The 15,826-nt window shown below is 45.8% G+C and overlaps 1 protein-coding gene across 2 annotated transcripts in view; it reads right to left on the reverse strand.

The window, feature by feature from the left end:
* Positions 1-15,826, reverse strand: part of SPON1 (spondin 1) — a 2,596,838-nt gene that overhangs the window by 284,225 nt on the left and 2,296,787 nt on the right. For both annotated transcript variants that reach the window (XM_075326637.1, XM_075326638.1), the window contains one exon: positions 12,369-12,533. In XM_075326637.1, coding sequence (XP_075182752.1) covers positions 12,369-12,533 — 165 coding nt within the window. The remainder of the gene's footprint in view (positions 1-12,368; positions 12,534-15,826) is intronic.

Genomic DNA, 15,826 nt, shown 5'->3' on the forward strand with positions numbered 1-15,826 from the left:
AGACAAGAAAAACACTTTCTGGGCTGGGGGACAACCTGCCCTAACGAATCCTCCCGTGGGGCTGTGCCCTGATTACTCCGCTTCACCGGGCTCCCACTGACGGTTACACACAGACCGGACCCACACCGGTTGCTTCACTCTTCGAGGATCCGTACACTCTCCCGTTCTCTCCAGCGTCCCCTCTTGATTCAGCCCCAACACTCTGCCCCTTGATCTTCACTCTCTCACGTCCCGGATCCAACAACTCACACACACACACACATTCCCCTATAATTCAGCCGACTCCTCCTCCCCAGTGGCGACAGCCGTCCCACCCGGCCACTAGGGGTGCCCTAACACAACATATAATAATAAACATCAACATTTTTATTAGTTACAATTCCGGGTTAACTATGCTGGTACTGGTAGGGGGTAGGCCCACCCACTACATGCTTCCCCTCTTAAAATCCGAGCCTCCCGGCAAGGCTCTTAACTATAAAACATGTAACTAAAAACAATGAACATGGCATAAAAATACCCTTCAGCCCCAGTCCACAATAAGCGACTTAACAGCGCTCCCGGTCCTTTGGGGCGCCCGGAGGCTCAACAGCGCTCCCGGTCTTGTGATAGCGCCCGGAGGCTCAACAGCGCTCCCGGTCTTGTGATGGCGCCCGGAGGCTCAACAGCGCTCCCGGTCTTCGATGTATGTCCGGAGGCTCAACAGCAGCCTCTTCCCCAAACCGCGGAGGAGCCCCTGGCTCAGTCCAGCAAGCAGGCTCTCTCCGGAATCAACTGGAACACGGAACAAAACGTTCTCCGGCTCAAACATACCGGCAGCAAACAAGCAGGCTCGTCATCTCCTGATCTGGAGGCCTATTCCGGGTGGTAGGCCCGTTGCCACTCGGCCCGCTGCGCCTGTATGTATTCGGACAGGGACTGCCCGGGTAATCGGCGCAGCCGCCGGAAAGGCTCAGGACGGGCGAGCTGTTCCGCCGCTTCGACCTCCGGCTTGAACTCTTCAGGCTCGGATGGAGGTGAGGGGGTCGCTGCACGGGACAGAGGCGGGCTTCCTACAACGATCGTTGGATGTGTTGTTATATGCTGGTTGATAGCCAGTGCCGGCGAGGGTCCCTTCTCCGGGTCAGTACTGGACGCGGGCATGACTGCCGGAGCTACGGACACGGTTTGTCGGGGTCGGGAGGCTGTAGCCAGCACCGGTCTTCGTTGTTCTTGCCGCCGGGCTTGGTGCTCCTCCCACTCTACCTCCTGTTGCCAACGAGAGGCCTCCTGTTCAGTGGGTGTACGGTGTACCCCCACCGCAAACAAGCCCCGACAGCCCACTTCTCTCAGGAAACGGACCTTCTCCCCAGGGTACAGGGTATGCAGCCGCTGGGGAAGGCCCTCGGTGTCTAGGTGAACACGATTATAAAAATAATCATCTCCGGTCTCTCCGTACCGGATGAAGCCGTAGCCTTCCTTCTGGTTAAACTTAACGACTACCCCAGTCGTAAACTGGTGTTCGAACTCTTCTCCGTACGGACCGGCCATTATCTCGCGAGTGACGGTCTCGGCCAGCAACCGCTCTCGTACAGGGCCCGGCTCAGGGGACGGGGTTCTTCGGGTCGGCTGGGGAGATGGCAGCACCGGATCCCAATAGAAACCCCATTCATCTCGCTCCAGCGTCCGGGCATATTCCTCCGCCGGCATTCGGAGTGGCGCGGGCTTTTCAGACTCCACCGCGGCCGGCGGGGGTCCCTCTGGGCAGGGAGGTGGGGCGCCCAGCATCCGGCTCCCTGACGGGATTTGGGCGGCGTAGGCAGCCCGGACCTCCATGGTGGTCGCGCCGGTCTCCGCATCCCAGGTCGTGAGCCAGGTCACCCGGGTGGCTCGTCCCGGTCCTCCGGGTACGGCCGGCAAGAAGGCGGGGAATCCCCCCGCAGCCATCAACTGCTTCTCGCGGTTTTCGTTCAAGCTCTCCATTTTGCTAGCAGCACAAGGCTTCCGTACGTGCGTCAGGGTTAGTGGCGAGACTACAGGAAGTGGAGGCGGGCTCACTTTTCCCGCTCTTGAAGATGCTCCACCCTTGGTCCCACACCACAGCTCAACCCCTCCGCGGCGGCACTTCTTTTCTTTCAGAACACCGCCCACTTCACACGTCTTTCTGTGTGCCCTGGGACTGGCGCCTCCCCTCTTTGGGCGGAGTACTCCGTACTTCTTCTTCGGCACCGGCCAGCCCCAGGCTCTTCTTTTGGCGCCAATTTTTCGCGCCTTTTCTTCCTCAGCTTCACAGACGGCGGCCATCTTGTCGCCATCTTGTGCCCGGTCCAACGCCTTGGGCACTTCTTCCTCCCACCATGGGACTGGAAATCTTCTCTCGTAGCCCGGATACGGTGCATTCGGCACCACTTGATCTCCGGCTTCTTGGGTTCCTGGCAGGGGAATCGCATCCTGCCGACTACGCCACATGTAATGAGTGGCCAGGGGAGCCTCCGGCCTTGTAGTCGTGGCCTTTGTTGCTTCAAGGCTTACCCCTGGCTCCATCACTACTTCAAGGTCGGGGACTGGCTTAGTGGGGCAGACAAGAAAAACACTTTCTGGGCTGGGGGACAACCTGCCCTAACGAATCCTCCCGTGGGGCTGTGCACTGATTACTCCGCTTCACCGGGCTCCCACTGACGGTTACACACAGACCGGACCCACACCGGTTGCTTCACTCTCCGAGGATCCGTACACTCTCCCGTTCTCTCCGGCGTCCCCTCTTGATTCAGCCCCCACACTCTGCCCCTTGATCTTCACTCTCTCACGTCCCGGATCCAACAACTCACACACACACACACATTCCCCTATAATTCAGCCGACTCCTCCTCCCTGGTGGCGACAGCCGTCCCACCCGGCCACTAGGGGTGCCCTAACACAACATATAATAATAAACATCAACATTTTTATTAGTTACAATTCCGGGTTAACTATGCTGGTACTGGTAGGGGGTAGGCCCACCCACTACACTATGATACTATGATTAGCAGGAATCGGTGATATATACATTTACCCTTGCTGTGAGACCTCCAATATTTGGCATTATTAGCTCAGCAGCCTCATTTACTTATTGTCCGGCAGTTGCAAAATTGACCTGACACTAAGGGGGCGCTAGTCTGACAAACTGGACTTTATCAGTGCTTAGCAGGGGTTAAATTTCTTAAAATTCAGCCAGACATGAAGATAGTTTGTTTATAGATGGGGGATAAGCCCTCATTGTTTTTACAAGACTCTTGTTGACTCATGTAATTGCCTTAGCTAATGAAGGCCAGACACACAGATAAATCAATTATGTGAACCTCCCATTGTATTACTAAGTGAATAGCTAGATGTGATGTAACTTACCTGTCTATCCTGTCTCTGGATATTTGAATATGGCTTGAAATCTAGCCAATAAGAACCCAGTCTTTTCCACTAATCGTGAAGACCCCAATGGTCTGAATGGATTGCTCAGGGGTATAAGGAGGACTGTCCATTGCCCAGAGAGACTCTTGCTACATGCTACCAATCTAGGATCTGCGGATTCGATTGGCAAGCTGAACCTGGATTATAATACTACATGGACCTCAGCATCGAATACAAGGATTCGGCTGAGCTATCAAGGACTACCTAAGGAAGGAATCCAGCATAGGACAAAACAGTCACTGGACTACAGACTTTGCAGACTTCAGCTAGCTTCCTAAATCTGGCGTTATTCCATTCTTGGTGGGTGCCCGCCGAAAGCGGGGTGCTGCTGAATTGGAGTAAGTAGCCCTGGAAGCTCTGAGGCAAGGACATTCTAAATCCCTGGTGAGCCAGTGGAAGGGTGAGAAACTGTTGCATGTTACATTTGCTGGTTATGTGCCATTTGCCGTTAATTGTTTGGGGATCCAATAAAGTCTTAATATTGTGATTCCCTCAGCCTGTGTTGTCTGAGTAGTGTTCCGCCCACGGTTAAGGAGGTTGGGCGTTCAGTTGGGATGAGCCATGGGCCATGCTGTCTTTCTAGAGGCGGCCGGGCCAGCGGACGAGAGCACCCACTGACCCCCGTGTCTCCACAAGAGTAGTCGTGTTCTTGACAAATCCGTGAATAGCGGGTGGGATTCTGGTGTGACCCCCCCAGCTGTTCATGACAGCCCTCCCTTGACCCAGCCTCTGTGTCAAACTGTCGCCCCATATCACTTCTCTCCTATGCCTCAAAACTACTGGAACAGCATGTCCATCTAAAACTGTCCTCACACCTCTCTTCCTGCTCCCTCTTTGATTGACTACAATCTGGCTTCCGACCGCATCATTCCACTGAAGCTGTCCTAACTAATGTCATCAATGACTTACTAACCGCCAAAGCCAAGCAACACTTCTCTGTCCTCCTCCTCCTGGACCTGTCCTCTGCCTTTGACACAGTAGACCACTCCCTCCTACTACAAATTCTTTAATCTCTGGGTTTCACAGACAGTGCTATCTTGGATCTCCTTATACCTAACTAATTGAACTTTCAGCTTTTCCCACTCTTACGCTATTTCTTCATCTCACCCCCTATCTGTCGGTGTCCCCCCAGGTTCTGTTCTTGGACCATTGCTGTTCTCCATCTACACCTTTGCTCTGGGACAGCTCATAGAGTCCCATGGCTTACTATATCACCTCTATGCTGATGATATCCAGATGGAACTCTCTGGACCTGACACCACATCCTTACTAACCAGAATCCCACAGTGTCTGTCTGCAATTTCATCCTTTTTCTCTGCTTTATTTCTAAAAATAAACATAGACAAAACAGAATTCATTATCTTTCCTCCTTCTCCTCACTCATCCCTCCACTTGACCTATCCATCAAAGTCAATGGCTGCTCACTTTCCCCAGTCCTATGTGCTCGCTGCCTGGGAGCAACTCCAGACTCTTCTCTCTCTTTCAAGCCACACATCCAAGCCCTCTTCAACTTCTGTCACCTCCAATTCAAAAATATTTCCCGGATTTGTACATTCCTTTCCGAAGAAGCTTCAAAAACCCTAGTGCAAGCCCTTATCTCCTGTCTGGATTATTGCAAACTCCTACTCTGTGGCCTCCCTTCTAACAGTCTTGCTCCAGTACAATCTATTCTAAATATGCTCCCCCCACTACTCCCCGACCTCCTCTCTCTGCCAATCCCTTCACTGGCTTCTCATTGCACAACGACTCCAGTTCAAAACCCTAACCATGACCTACAAACCCATCCACAACCTGTCTCCCCCATACATCTGTGACCAGTCTCATGGTACTTACCTGTACGCAACCTCCGTCCGATCCTCACAAGATTTCCTTCTCTACTCCCCTCTCATCTCCTCTTCCCACCACTACATCCAGGATTTCTCCCATGCATCCCCCATACTCTGGAATGCTCTGCCACAACGTATCAGACTCTCACCTATCTTGACAAGCTTCAAAAGGAACTTGAATACTCACCTCTTCCGACAAGCCTACATCCTGCCGTAACCCTCCGTCTGCTATAGCACCACACGACAATCTCTACCCTCACCTACTATATCCTCACCCATCCCTTGTAGCCTGTGAGCCCTCCCGGGCAGGGTCCTCTCTCCTCCTGTACCAGTCTGTGCCTTGTTTTGCTTATGATTATTATACTTGTTCCCATTATGTATAGCCCTTTCACATGTTAAGCACCATGGAATAAATGGAGCTATAATAATAAATATTATTATTATTATTATTATTATTATTAACTGCTCATGAGCCCAGTAGTTGGGTATGCCAAATCAGGGTGCTGGACTGTAAAACATATGTTTGCTGTTTTGGAAGCATTTCAACCCCCTTAACGGTGTTTTCTGTGCCTTACGTTTGGCCTCCCATTGAATCCAATGGAGTTCAAAAAGGTTTGATACAGGTTCGCGAACACACCCCTTGTTCAGATCGGTTCAGCAAACCAAACCTCTAAAGGCTTGCTCATCTCTCATCGCATCTCTCATCTCATCACGATACAGGTGAACGTGCAATGCAGGGCAGGTGGGCCTGGTGGTGGCACTTGTACAGCCCTCCCCACATGGGCTGCATGGTTTGCCACCGCTGGCGTTACACCACTGCTCTTAATCCAATTGTGGCAGGGCTAATTTGTCTGTGGTTTATGATCTCTGATATTTTGAGTTATTTGTGACTTTTTGGACATTTTTCGCACATAATAAAATGAATTTAAATGTATTTTAATTATTGCTTCGGTACTTTATTTATTGGTGGTGTATGTTTACTGGGAAGCTGCTAGTTATGCTGTGAGGGCCTTTTTGGTAGGTTTTTATTTAAACTGATTCCTTGACCTTTTGTTAAAGTCAAATATGTTTTATATATTTCCTTTATAGTGCATATTTATGATACATGAGTATGTTCACTCAGAAGGGTAAGTATTAGGGATGAGCGAGTGAGGAATGTATTCGCCACTATTTGGTATCCGATGGATAATGGGGTATTCGCACTATTCACTATCTGACAAATAAAACAGCATCCACTCCGATACTTTCATTTTCATTTCTGACTTCCTGGCGCCTGTTTTCCAGCTAATGAACACACCTGATGTTGCTTGCCCTCACAGTAATGCCACAGCCATCTTTGTTGTGGTGTTACTATGATTGGCTTGGCCGCACAGCGTCATAGGGGTTATATAAGCCAGCGGCCATTTTGGTATATCGGTCTCTCTCTCTCTCTTTCTGTTGGTCAGTCGGTCTCCCCCTCTCTTTTTCATACTCACCGATCACTGGCACAGCTGCCACACTGCTCTGGTGGCTTCTCCTTCTCCAGCCAATCACAGCTGCCGATAGGCGGGTCTATATTGTGCAGTAAAATAACTAAAATAAATAAATAATTAAAAAAAAAACGGCATGCTGTCCCCCCAATTTTGATACTAGCCAAGTTAACGCCACACGGCTGGTAGTCTCAGGATGGGGAGACCCACGTTATGGGGAGCTCCCCAGCCTAAAAATATCAGCCAGCAGCTGCCTGGAATTGCCGCATCCATTAGATAAGAGAGTCCCGGGACTCTACCCAGCTCATCCCGAATTGCCCTGGTGCAGTGGCAATCGGTGTAATAAGGAGTTAATAGCAGCCCATAGCTGCCACTAAGTCCTACGTTAATCATTGCAGGCGTCTGAAACACCCCCCATGATTAACCTGTAAGTGAAAGTAAATAAACACATACACCCAAAAAATCTTTTATTTGGAATTAAATACGAAAAAAAACACCCTCTTTCACCACTTTATTAAAATCCCCAAATACCCCTCCAGGTCCGACGTAATCCACACAAGGTCCCATGACGCAATCAGCTCTGCTACATGAAGCTGAGAGCGTGACTCACTTCAGTTTCTCCGCTCCTATCAGCGGTGACATCACTCAGGTTACCCGCGGCCACCGCTCTCAGGTAGAGCACTTCAGCTGGCCACAGGTAACCCCGCTGATCACGTGGCTCACTTCAGTCACTCAGGGAATTTGCGGTCATTGGTGAGTCCTTCACCTGTGATCACAAATCAGACCACGGACACAGACAGAGCCACGCGATGACAATGAAGTTGGGTGAAGTTCATCCAAGTTCATTCTGATCGCGTGGCTCTGTCTCGAAGCCAGCCACTCTCTATGGGGATATAGCAGAGCCAAGTGGAACGTGAATGAGCAGAGCAATAGTATAAAGCATGGGATGGAAATGTGAATGAGCAGAGCTGCTGTGTAGAGCATGGGAAAGGAAATGTGAATGAGCAGAGCTGCAGTGTAAAGCATGAGAAAGGGGAGTGAGAGAGTAGAGAGAGAAAGACCAGGCATGATTACAGCACAGCCATTCTCAAAACAGGAAGCTGAGCTCACAGCCGCTCTCTGGTTATGCAGCCAGCATTTAAGGGATCGCGGGGATCAACGCTGCACCAGGTACAGAGACACTGGGGAACACCGGGGAAAACCGGGGGAGAAGGGGGTGACTTAGCTGGACCCAGTGAGGAGTTTTCTGTCATGGCAGAGGAAGAGGGTGAATGCGGGTGGTGCGGTGGTGTGCGCGCTGCCATCTTGGATGATCAGGAGGGGGTTGGGGGTCGGGGTGGACAGAAATGCAGTCAAGCACCGTCTACAGGCTGTGCCCATATTGTTTCTGCCTTTTCCCATCCATTTTAGCCTTTTCCTCAGTCACCAAAGCTCGCCGTTAGGTCCAACATGAAATTATTCGGGTTTCCCATAGACTTACATTGGGCGTTGAATATTCGAGAATAGTCGAATAGCGGCGACCTATTCGTCGGATAGTCATCGAAGCAGATATTTTGGTATTTGATCATCCCTAGTAAGAATCTGTGTGTCCTTGAATAATATTTATATTTATGTATGAATTTTAGAGGTTTGTTCTCCTCCTCCTGTATACCGTGTACAGGAGAGGGTAATTTTGAATTATTCCATAGGTAAGAGTGGTTCAACCTTTTGAAATGTTTTAGATTTATTATAATTTTCATTGTAATTTATCATAAAAAAGTGAATCGCACTGGTGTGCAGTTTGGAAATGTATTTACTATATTTGCTAATTTTGTCCTATTACAAAACTGGCCACTGCATATAAACAGAAACATTTCAATATGTCCTTATTAACAATTTTTGGATTTACTACTATATGTAATATTTTATATTATTTTTTTTCACCAATTACCTCACAGTGAGCTCGCTGGCACATTGATTAACAGCCTGCACCACACACAATTTAGATCAGGCAGTCAGATTAGACTATAAATCAGTCTGTAGGGGAATGATTACCGCATGCTCCACTGTCTATGTCCTGAGTAATGACTGTAACAGGCCCCTACATCACCCTAATGTCTGGAAGCGAACTGATATAGGGAGGATATGACCTTATTTTCTCCCTGTAACTGCTCTTTCAGTAAGCTTGCCAGGTTTGATTTATACAACATTTATTAGATTACCACTACATCTGCAGGTAAACTGCATTTTTGGAGGTGCAGGTTGTCTTTAAGGCCACGTGTACACATTGACTATTTGGTGAGTTTTTTTTACCTAACTATCTGTCAGTAGTGTTGTCAGTAGTAGTAGTGTCAGTACTGTCAGCTACTAGCATATTCGTTACAAGTAGCGGGCGCAATGTAATGGGAAATACTCGGTAAGTAGCGAGTAACCCGAAAGTCGTACTTTTCGTGCGAGTAGCGAATAGTACTGCTTTTGGGTTACTCGCTACTTAGCAAGTATTACCCATTGACTTACATTGTGTCCGTTACTCGTAACGAATATGCAAGTAGCGGACAGTACTTGCTAACAGCATAGCGAGTACGAATAATTAACTACTCGCTCAACACTGTCAGCCAAATTCAGAAATGGAACAATGAGAGGAAAAGTATAATAGAAATGCACCACTTTTAAATCTTTTACCCACTCCTGGGTTTTGCTAGCAAATACAGAGGTAAAAAAACCCTCACGAAATATTAAATTTTATCATTCTTTAAGCAATAATTTGAATAAAATAGGTGTATGATATATCACAAAAGTGAGTACATGCCTCACATTTTTGTTAATATTTTATTATATAGTTTCATAGGATAACATTGAAGCTATGACACTTTGAAACAATGTAAAGTAGTCAGTGTGTACAGCTTTTATAACAGTGTAATTATTTTGAGGCCTCTAAATAACTCAACACATAGCAATTAATGTCTAAACCTCTGGGAATAAAAGTGAGTACACCCATAAGTGAAAATTGTGCTGAATTAACCATTTTCCCTCCCCGATGTAATGTGACTCATTAGTGTTACAAGGTCTCAGCTGTGAATGGGAAGCAGTTGTGGCAAATTTGATGTTATTGCTCACACACTGGATGTTCAACATGACACCTCATGGCAAAAAATTCTCTACGGATCTGAAAAAAAAGAATTCTTGTTCTACGGAAAGATACCTTAGGCTATATGAAGATTGCTAACATCCTGAAACTTAGCTGCAGAACAGTGGCAAAAACCATACATCTTTTTAACAAGACAGTTTTCACTCAGAACATGCCTTGCTATAGTCAACCAAATATGCTGAGTGTACGTGCTCAGAGTCAAATCCAGAGGTTGTCTTTTCAAATGACATGTGTGAGTGCTGCTAGCATTCCTGCAGAGGTTAAAGGGGTGGAAAGTCAACTTGTCAGTGCTCAGACCATACTACGCACACTGCATCAAATTGGTCTGCATGGCTATCTTCTCAGATGGAATCCTCTTCCTAAGATGATGCACAAGAAAGTTCACAAGCAGTTTGCTGTGGACAAGCAGACTAAAGACATGACTTACTGGAACCATGTCCTGTGTTCTGATGAGACGAAGATAAACGTATTTCGTTCAGATGGCATCAAGCTTGTGTGGCGCCAACCAGGTAAAGAGTACAAAGACAAGTGTGTCTTGCCTACAGCTAAGCATGGTGGTGGGAGTGTTATTATTTGGGGCTGCATGAGTGCTACCAGTTGTGGAGAGCTAATGTTCATTGAGAGAACCATGAAGACCAATATGTACTGTGACATACTGAAGCAGAGCGTGATCCACTTCCTTTGGAAACTGTGCCGCATGCCAGTATTTGAGCATGATAACAACTCCAAACACACCTCCCAAGATAACTGCTGACTTGCTAAACAAAAGTAGGGTAAAGGAGCTGGACTGGCCAAGCATGTCTCCAAACCTAAACCCTATTAAACATTTATGGGGGAACATCAAATGAAAGCTGGAGTGAAAGCTCTCTAAGGCTATGTCCGCACTTTGCGTTTCAGCTGCTTTTTAGGTCCGTTTTGAACTGCAGTGTTTTTATGCCAAAAGGCATGCTTTTTGATTTTCCAGCAAAGTCTATGGAAAATGGGGATTTCTTGTCCGCACTTTGCGTTTCCAAACCCAGCGTTTAATTTGCATAATTTGTGGCAAAAACCATGCGTTCAAAGAAGCAGCATGTCAATTATTTTTGCCATTTGGGCTACGTTTTGCTAACATTGAAGTCAATGAGAAGTAGCAAAAAGCAAACAACATCAAATTCCAGCGTTTTACCTGCTTTTTAGCTGCAGAAACACAGCGTTTTGGAATTCCAAAATGCAATCTTTTCTGACATTAAAATAATTGAATAATATGTCCCTTTACACACACACATAGGCCGACAATTAAATTAATGAAAAATATAAATGTAATGCTATTTTAACGCCAAATAGTATAAACCCGCTATAATTATATGAAATATAACTATTTTCTTTATCATTTTAATATTTATATATGTGTTCCTTTTTTTCCCTTTTTTCATTGGGTTTGACTTTTTAAACTTTATTTAGCAGTGTCTTTATGTTTAAAACGCATCTTTTAAAATACAATGGAAAAACATGTAAAAATCGCTAAAAACGCGGCAAAAACGCGGTAAATACGCATGCGTTTTTAGCACTATTTTGTGGTCAAAAGCAACTTTGGCAAAATCAATTACTGCCAGAGAGTGCGTTTTGAACTGCAAGTAGGATGACACAAAGTAAGGACATTGCCTAACATCTAACAGCTCTGTAATGTCCTCATGGAGGATTGATTTCAGACAACAGGAGAAAAGCAGGTTTAAATACCGCGCCAAACCACAGGAGTCCAGATGAAGTTAGTAAATCTCTTTTCTTTATTTTCACAGGTCTACGCGTTTCAAGGACATATCCGTCCTCTTCCTCAGGACAAATGCAGAGAATACTATTATACTAACTTCATCTGGACTCCTGTGGTTTGGCGCGGTATTTAAACCTGCTTTTCTCCTGTTGTCTGAAATCACTCAGTTTCTGCGGGACTGCTGCCTTCCACGTTACTTTCATGCTGTCAAAGGGGTTGTGACTGGCGCAACCGCATCAGGTGAGTGTTCCTGTTACACATTCACCTCCCATTGTTACACCGGGCAAGACCCTATTTGCGCCTTTCTTCCCACAGTTTTTTTGCTCATGGAGGATTGGAAGAGAATACTGGTGGTTCCTGTGAACCTCTGGTAAACTCCATGCCCAAAAGAGTTAAGGCAGTGCTTGAAAATAATGGTGTCCACAGAAAATATTGACACTTTGGGCACAATTTGGCAAGTTTCCCTTAGAGGTGTACTCCCTTTTATTGCCAATGGTTTAGACATTAATGGCTGCGTACAGAGTTATTTAGAGGGCACACCAAATTTACACTGCTATACAAGATGTACTGTGACTATTTCATATTGTATCAAAATGTCATATTGTCAGTGATGTCCCATGAAAAGATATAATAAAATATTTACAAAAATGTGAAGGGTGTACTCACGTATGGTATATACTGTATGGTGCTTGTGCGGCAATGACTTTGAATACCACATGTAACATTTTTCAGTGATCTGCACCATTTACAAAGTTTTCATTTTTTCCCTTAGTACATACGGCATTCTGGGAGCATGCATTTTTCTACTTGTTTCAGCTCTTCATTGCAATCTCCAAGTTCAGCTGATGACTTTAACATCCTCTGTCGTGTTCGGGTTCCCTTGCCACAGGTTACACTGCAGTCACTCCATTCAGACCATGGCGACAACATACATGGAATGGTATCTGTGAGACACAGGCAAGAATATAACATTTACTGTACCTGATATCTTAACACAATGGAAGAAACTATTTTATTAAATCAACTATTATTAATTTGTGCAACATACATACAGTGGGGAAAATAAGTATTTGATACATTGCTTACTGTATTTTGCAAGTTTTCCCATCTTCAAAGAGTGGAAAGGTCTGTCATCTTTATCATAGATACACTTCAACCATGACAGAATAATTAAATAAAAATCCAGAAAATCATATTGTATGATTTTTAAATAATTTACATTTTATTGGATTAAATAAGTATTTAGTCACCTACCAACCAGTAAGAATTCTGACTCTTGCAAACCTGTTATTTATTTTTCTTAACCCCTTCACCCCCGGCCACTAAAACACCCTAATGACCGGGCCATTTTTTGCAATTCTGACCAGTGTCACTTTGACAGGTTATAACTCTGGAACGCTTCAACGGATCCTGGCGATTCTGAGATTGTTTTTTCGTGACATATTGTACTTCATGTCAGTTGTAAATTTAGGCCGATATTTTTTGCGTTTATTTGTGAAAATTTAGGAAATTTGGCGAAAATTTTGAAAATTTCGCAATTTTCAAACTTTGAAAATTTATGCCCATAAATCTGAGAGATATGTCACACAAAATAGTTACTAAATAACATTTCCCACTTGTGTACTTTACATCAGCGCAATTTTTGAAACAAATTTTTTTTCCATTAGGAAGTTAGAAGGGGTCAAAGGTCATCAGCAATTTCTCATTTTTCCAACAAAATTTACAAAATAATTTTTTTAGGGACCACATTACATTTGAGGTGACTTTGAGAGGCCGAGGTGACAGAAAATACCCAAAAGTGACCCCATTCTAAAAACTACACCCCTCACACTGCTCAAAACCACATCCAATAAGTTTATTAACCCTTTAGGTGCTTCACAGGAACCAAAGCAATGTGGAAGGAAAAAATGAAAATTTTACTTTTTAACACAAAAATGTTACTTTAGCCATAAAATTTTCATTTTTACAAGGGAGAAAAGAGAAAGTACACAATACAATTTATTGTGCATGCTCTCCTGAGTACGCTGATACCCCATATGTGGTAAAAATCAATTGTTTGGGCGCACGGCAGAGCTCGGAAGGGAAGGAGCGCCATTTGAATTTTTGAACGCAAAATTAGCTGCACTCATTAGCGGACGCCATGTCGGGTTTGAAGACCCCCTGAGGTGCCTAAACAATGGAGCTCCCCCACAAGTGACCCCATTTTGGAAACTAGAGCCCTCAAATAATTGTTCTAGATGTTTGGTGAGCACTTTGAACACCTGGGGGCTTCACAGAAGTTTATAGCGTTGAGCCGTGAAAAGAAAAAAAAATTTTTTTACAACAAAACGGTTGCTTCAACTAGGTAGCTTTTTTTTTCACAAGGGTAACAGGAAAAAATGCACCATAAAATGTATTGTGCATTTTCTCCTGAATACGCAGATACCTCATATGTGGTGGAAATCAAATCTTTGGACACACGGCAGTGCTCGGAAGGCAAGGAGCGCCATTTGAATTTTTGAGTGCAAAATTAGCTGCACTCATTAGCGGACGCCATGTGGGGTATGAAGACCCCCTGAGGTGCCTAAACAATGGAGCTCCCCCACAAGTCACCCCATTTTGGAAACTAGAGCCCTCAAATAATTTTTCTAGATGTTTGGTGAGCACTTTGAACACCTGGGGGCTTCACAGAAGTTTATATCGTTGAGCCGTGAAAAGAAATTTTTTTTTTTTTACCACAAAACGGTTTCTTCAACTAGGTAGCTTTTTTTTCACAAGGCTATCAGGAAAAAATGCACCATAAAATGTATTGTGCATTTTCTCCTGAGTACGCAGATACCTCATATGTGGTGGAAAGTAATTGTTTGGGCGCATGGCGGGGTTCAGAAGAGAAGGAGCGCCATTTGACAGCAAAATTGGTTGGAATCATTAGCGGACGCCATGTCACGTTTGGAGACCCCCTATGGTGCCTAAACAGTGGAGCTCCCCCACAAGTGACACCATTTTGGAAACTAGAGCCCTCAAATAATTTTTCTAGATGTTTGGTGAGCACTTTGAACACCTGGGGGCTTCACAGAAGTTTATAGCGTTGAGCCGTGAAAAGAAATTTTTTTTTTTTTACCACAAAACGGTTGCTTCAACTAGGTAGCTTTTTTTTTCACAAGGGTAACAGGAAAAAATGCACCATAAAACGTATTGTGCAATTTCTCCTGAGTACGCAGATACCTCATATGTGGTGGAAAGTAATTGTTTGAGCGCATGGCGGGGCTCAGAAGAGAAGGAGCGCCATTTGACTTTTCAAACGCACAGACGCAGTGCACTGATCGGCCGCTGCAGGACGCACGGTCGGATGCGATACAAAAAGCGTCGGGGATACGTAAAAAAAAAAAAGTCACGCCAAAAATTGACCATGGATGCAGATACGTTATGTGCATCCCTAATCAGCGCTCGGCGGGACGCACGGACGGATGTGATACAAAAAGCGTCGTGAATACGGAAAAAAGTCACGCCAAAAATTGACCATGGATGCCGATCCGTTATGTGCATCCCTGATCAGCGCTTGGCGGGACGCACGGACGGATGCGATACAAAAAGCGTCGGGGATACGGAAAAAAGTCACGCCGAAAATTGAGCAGGGATGCCGATCCGTTATCTGCGTTCCTGATCAGCGCTTGGCGGGACGCATGGACGGATGCGATACAAAAAGCGTCGGGGATACGGAAAAAAAAGTCACGCCAAAAATTGAGCAGGGATGCCGATCCGTTATCTGCATCCCTGATCAGCGCTTGGCAGGACGCACGGACAGATGCAATACAAAAAGCGTCGGGGATACGGAAAAAAAAGTCCCGCCAAAAATTGAGCAGGGATGCCGATCCGTTATCTGCATCCCTGATCAGCGCTTGGCAGGACGCACGGACGGATGCAATACAAAAAGCGTCGGGGATACGGAAAAAAAAGTCCCGCCAAAAATTGAGCAGGGATGCCGATCCGTTATCTGCATCCCTGATCAGCGCTTGGCGGGACGCACGGACGGATGAGGTGTAAAAATGGACAGGGGATACGGAAAAAAAAAAAAGTTATACTCACAGTACCCACAGGACTAGCAGGAGGATCACTGACCAGAAGAGCTGCAGAGGAACAGATGGCAGAGAGATGGACAGCTTTACAGGAGCAGCAGGCAGATCAGCAGAATGCCCAGGAAGGACCCAGCGATGGACGCAGATGTGATCAGGCCGGTGAAGACAGGTAAGAGGACGTC

The sequence above is a fragment of the Anomaloglossus baeobatrachus genome, chromosome 10, assembly GCF_048569485.1.
Source record: "Anomaloglossus baeobatrachus isolate aAnoBae1 chromosome 10, aAnoBae1.hap1, whole genome shotgun sequence".
Classification (NCBI taxonomy): Eukaryota; Metazoa; Chordata; class Amphibia; order Anura; family Aromobatidae; genus Anomaloglossus; species Anomaloglossus baeobatrachus.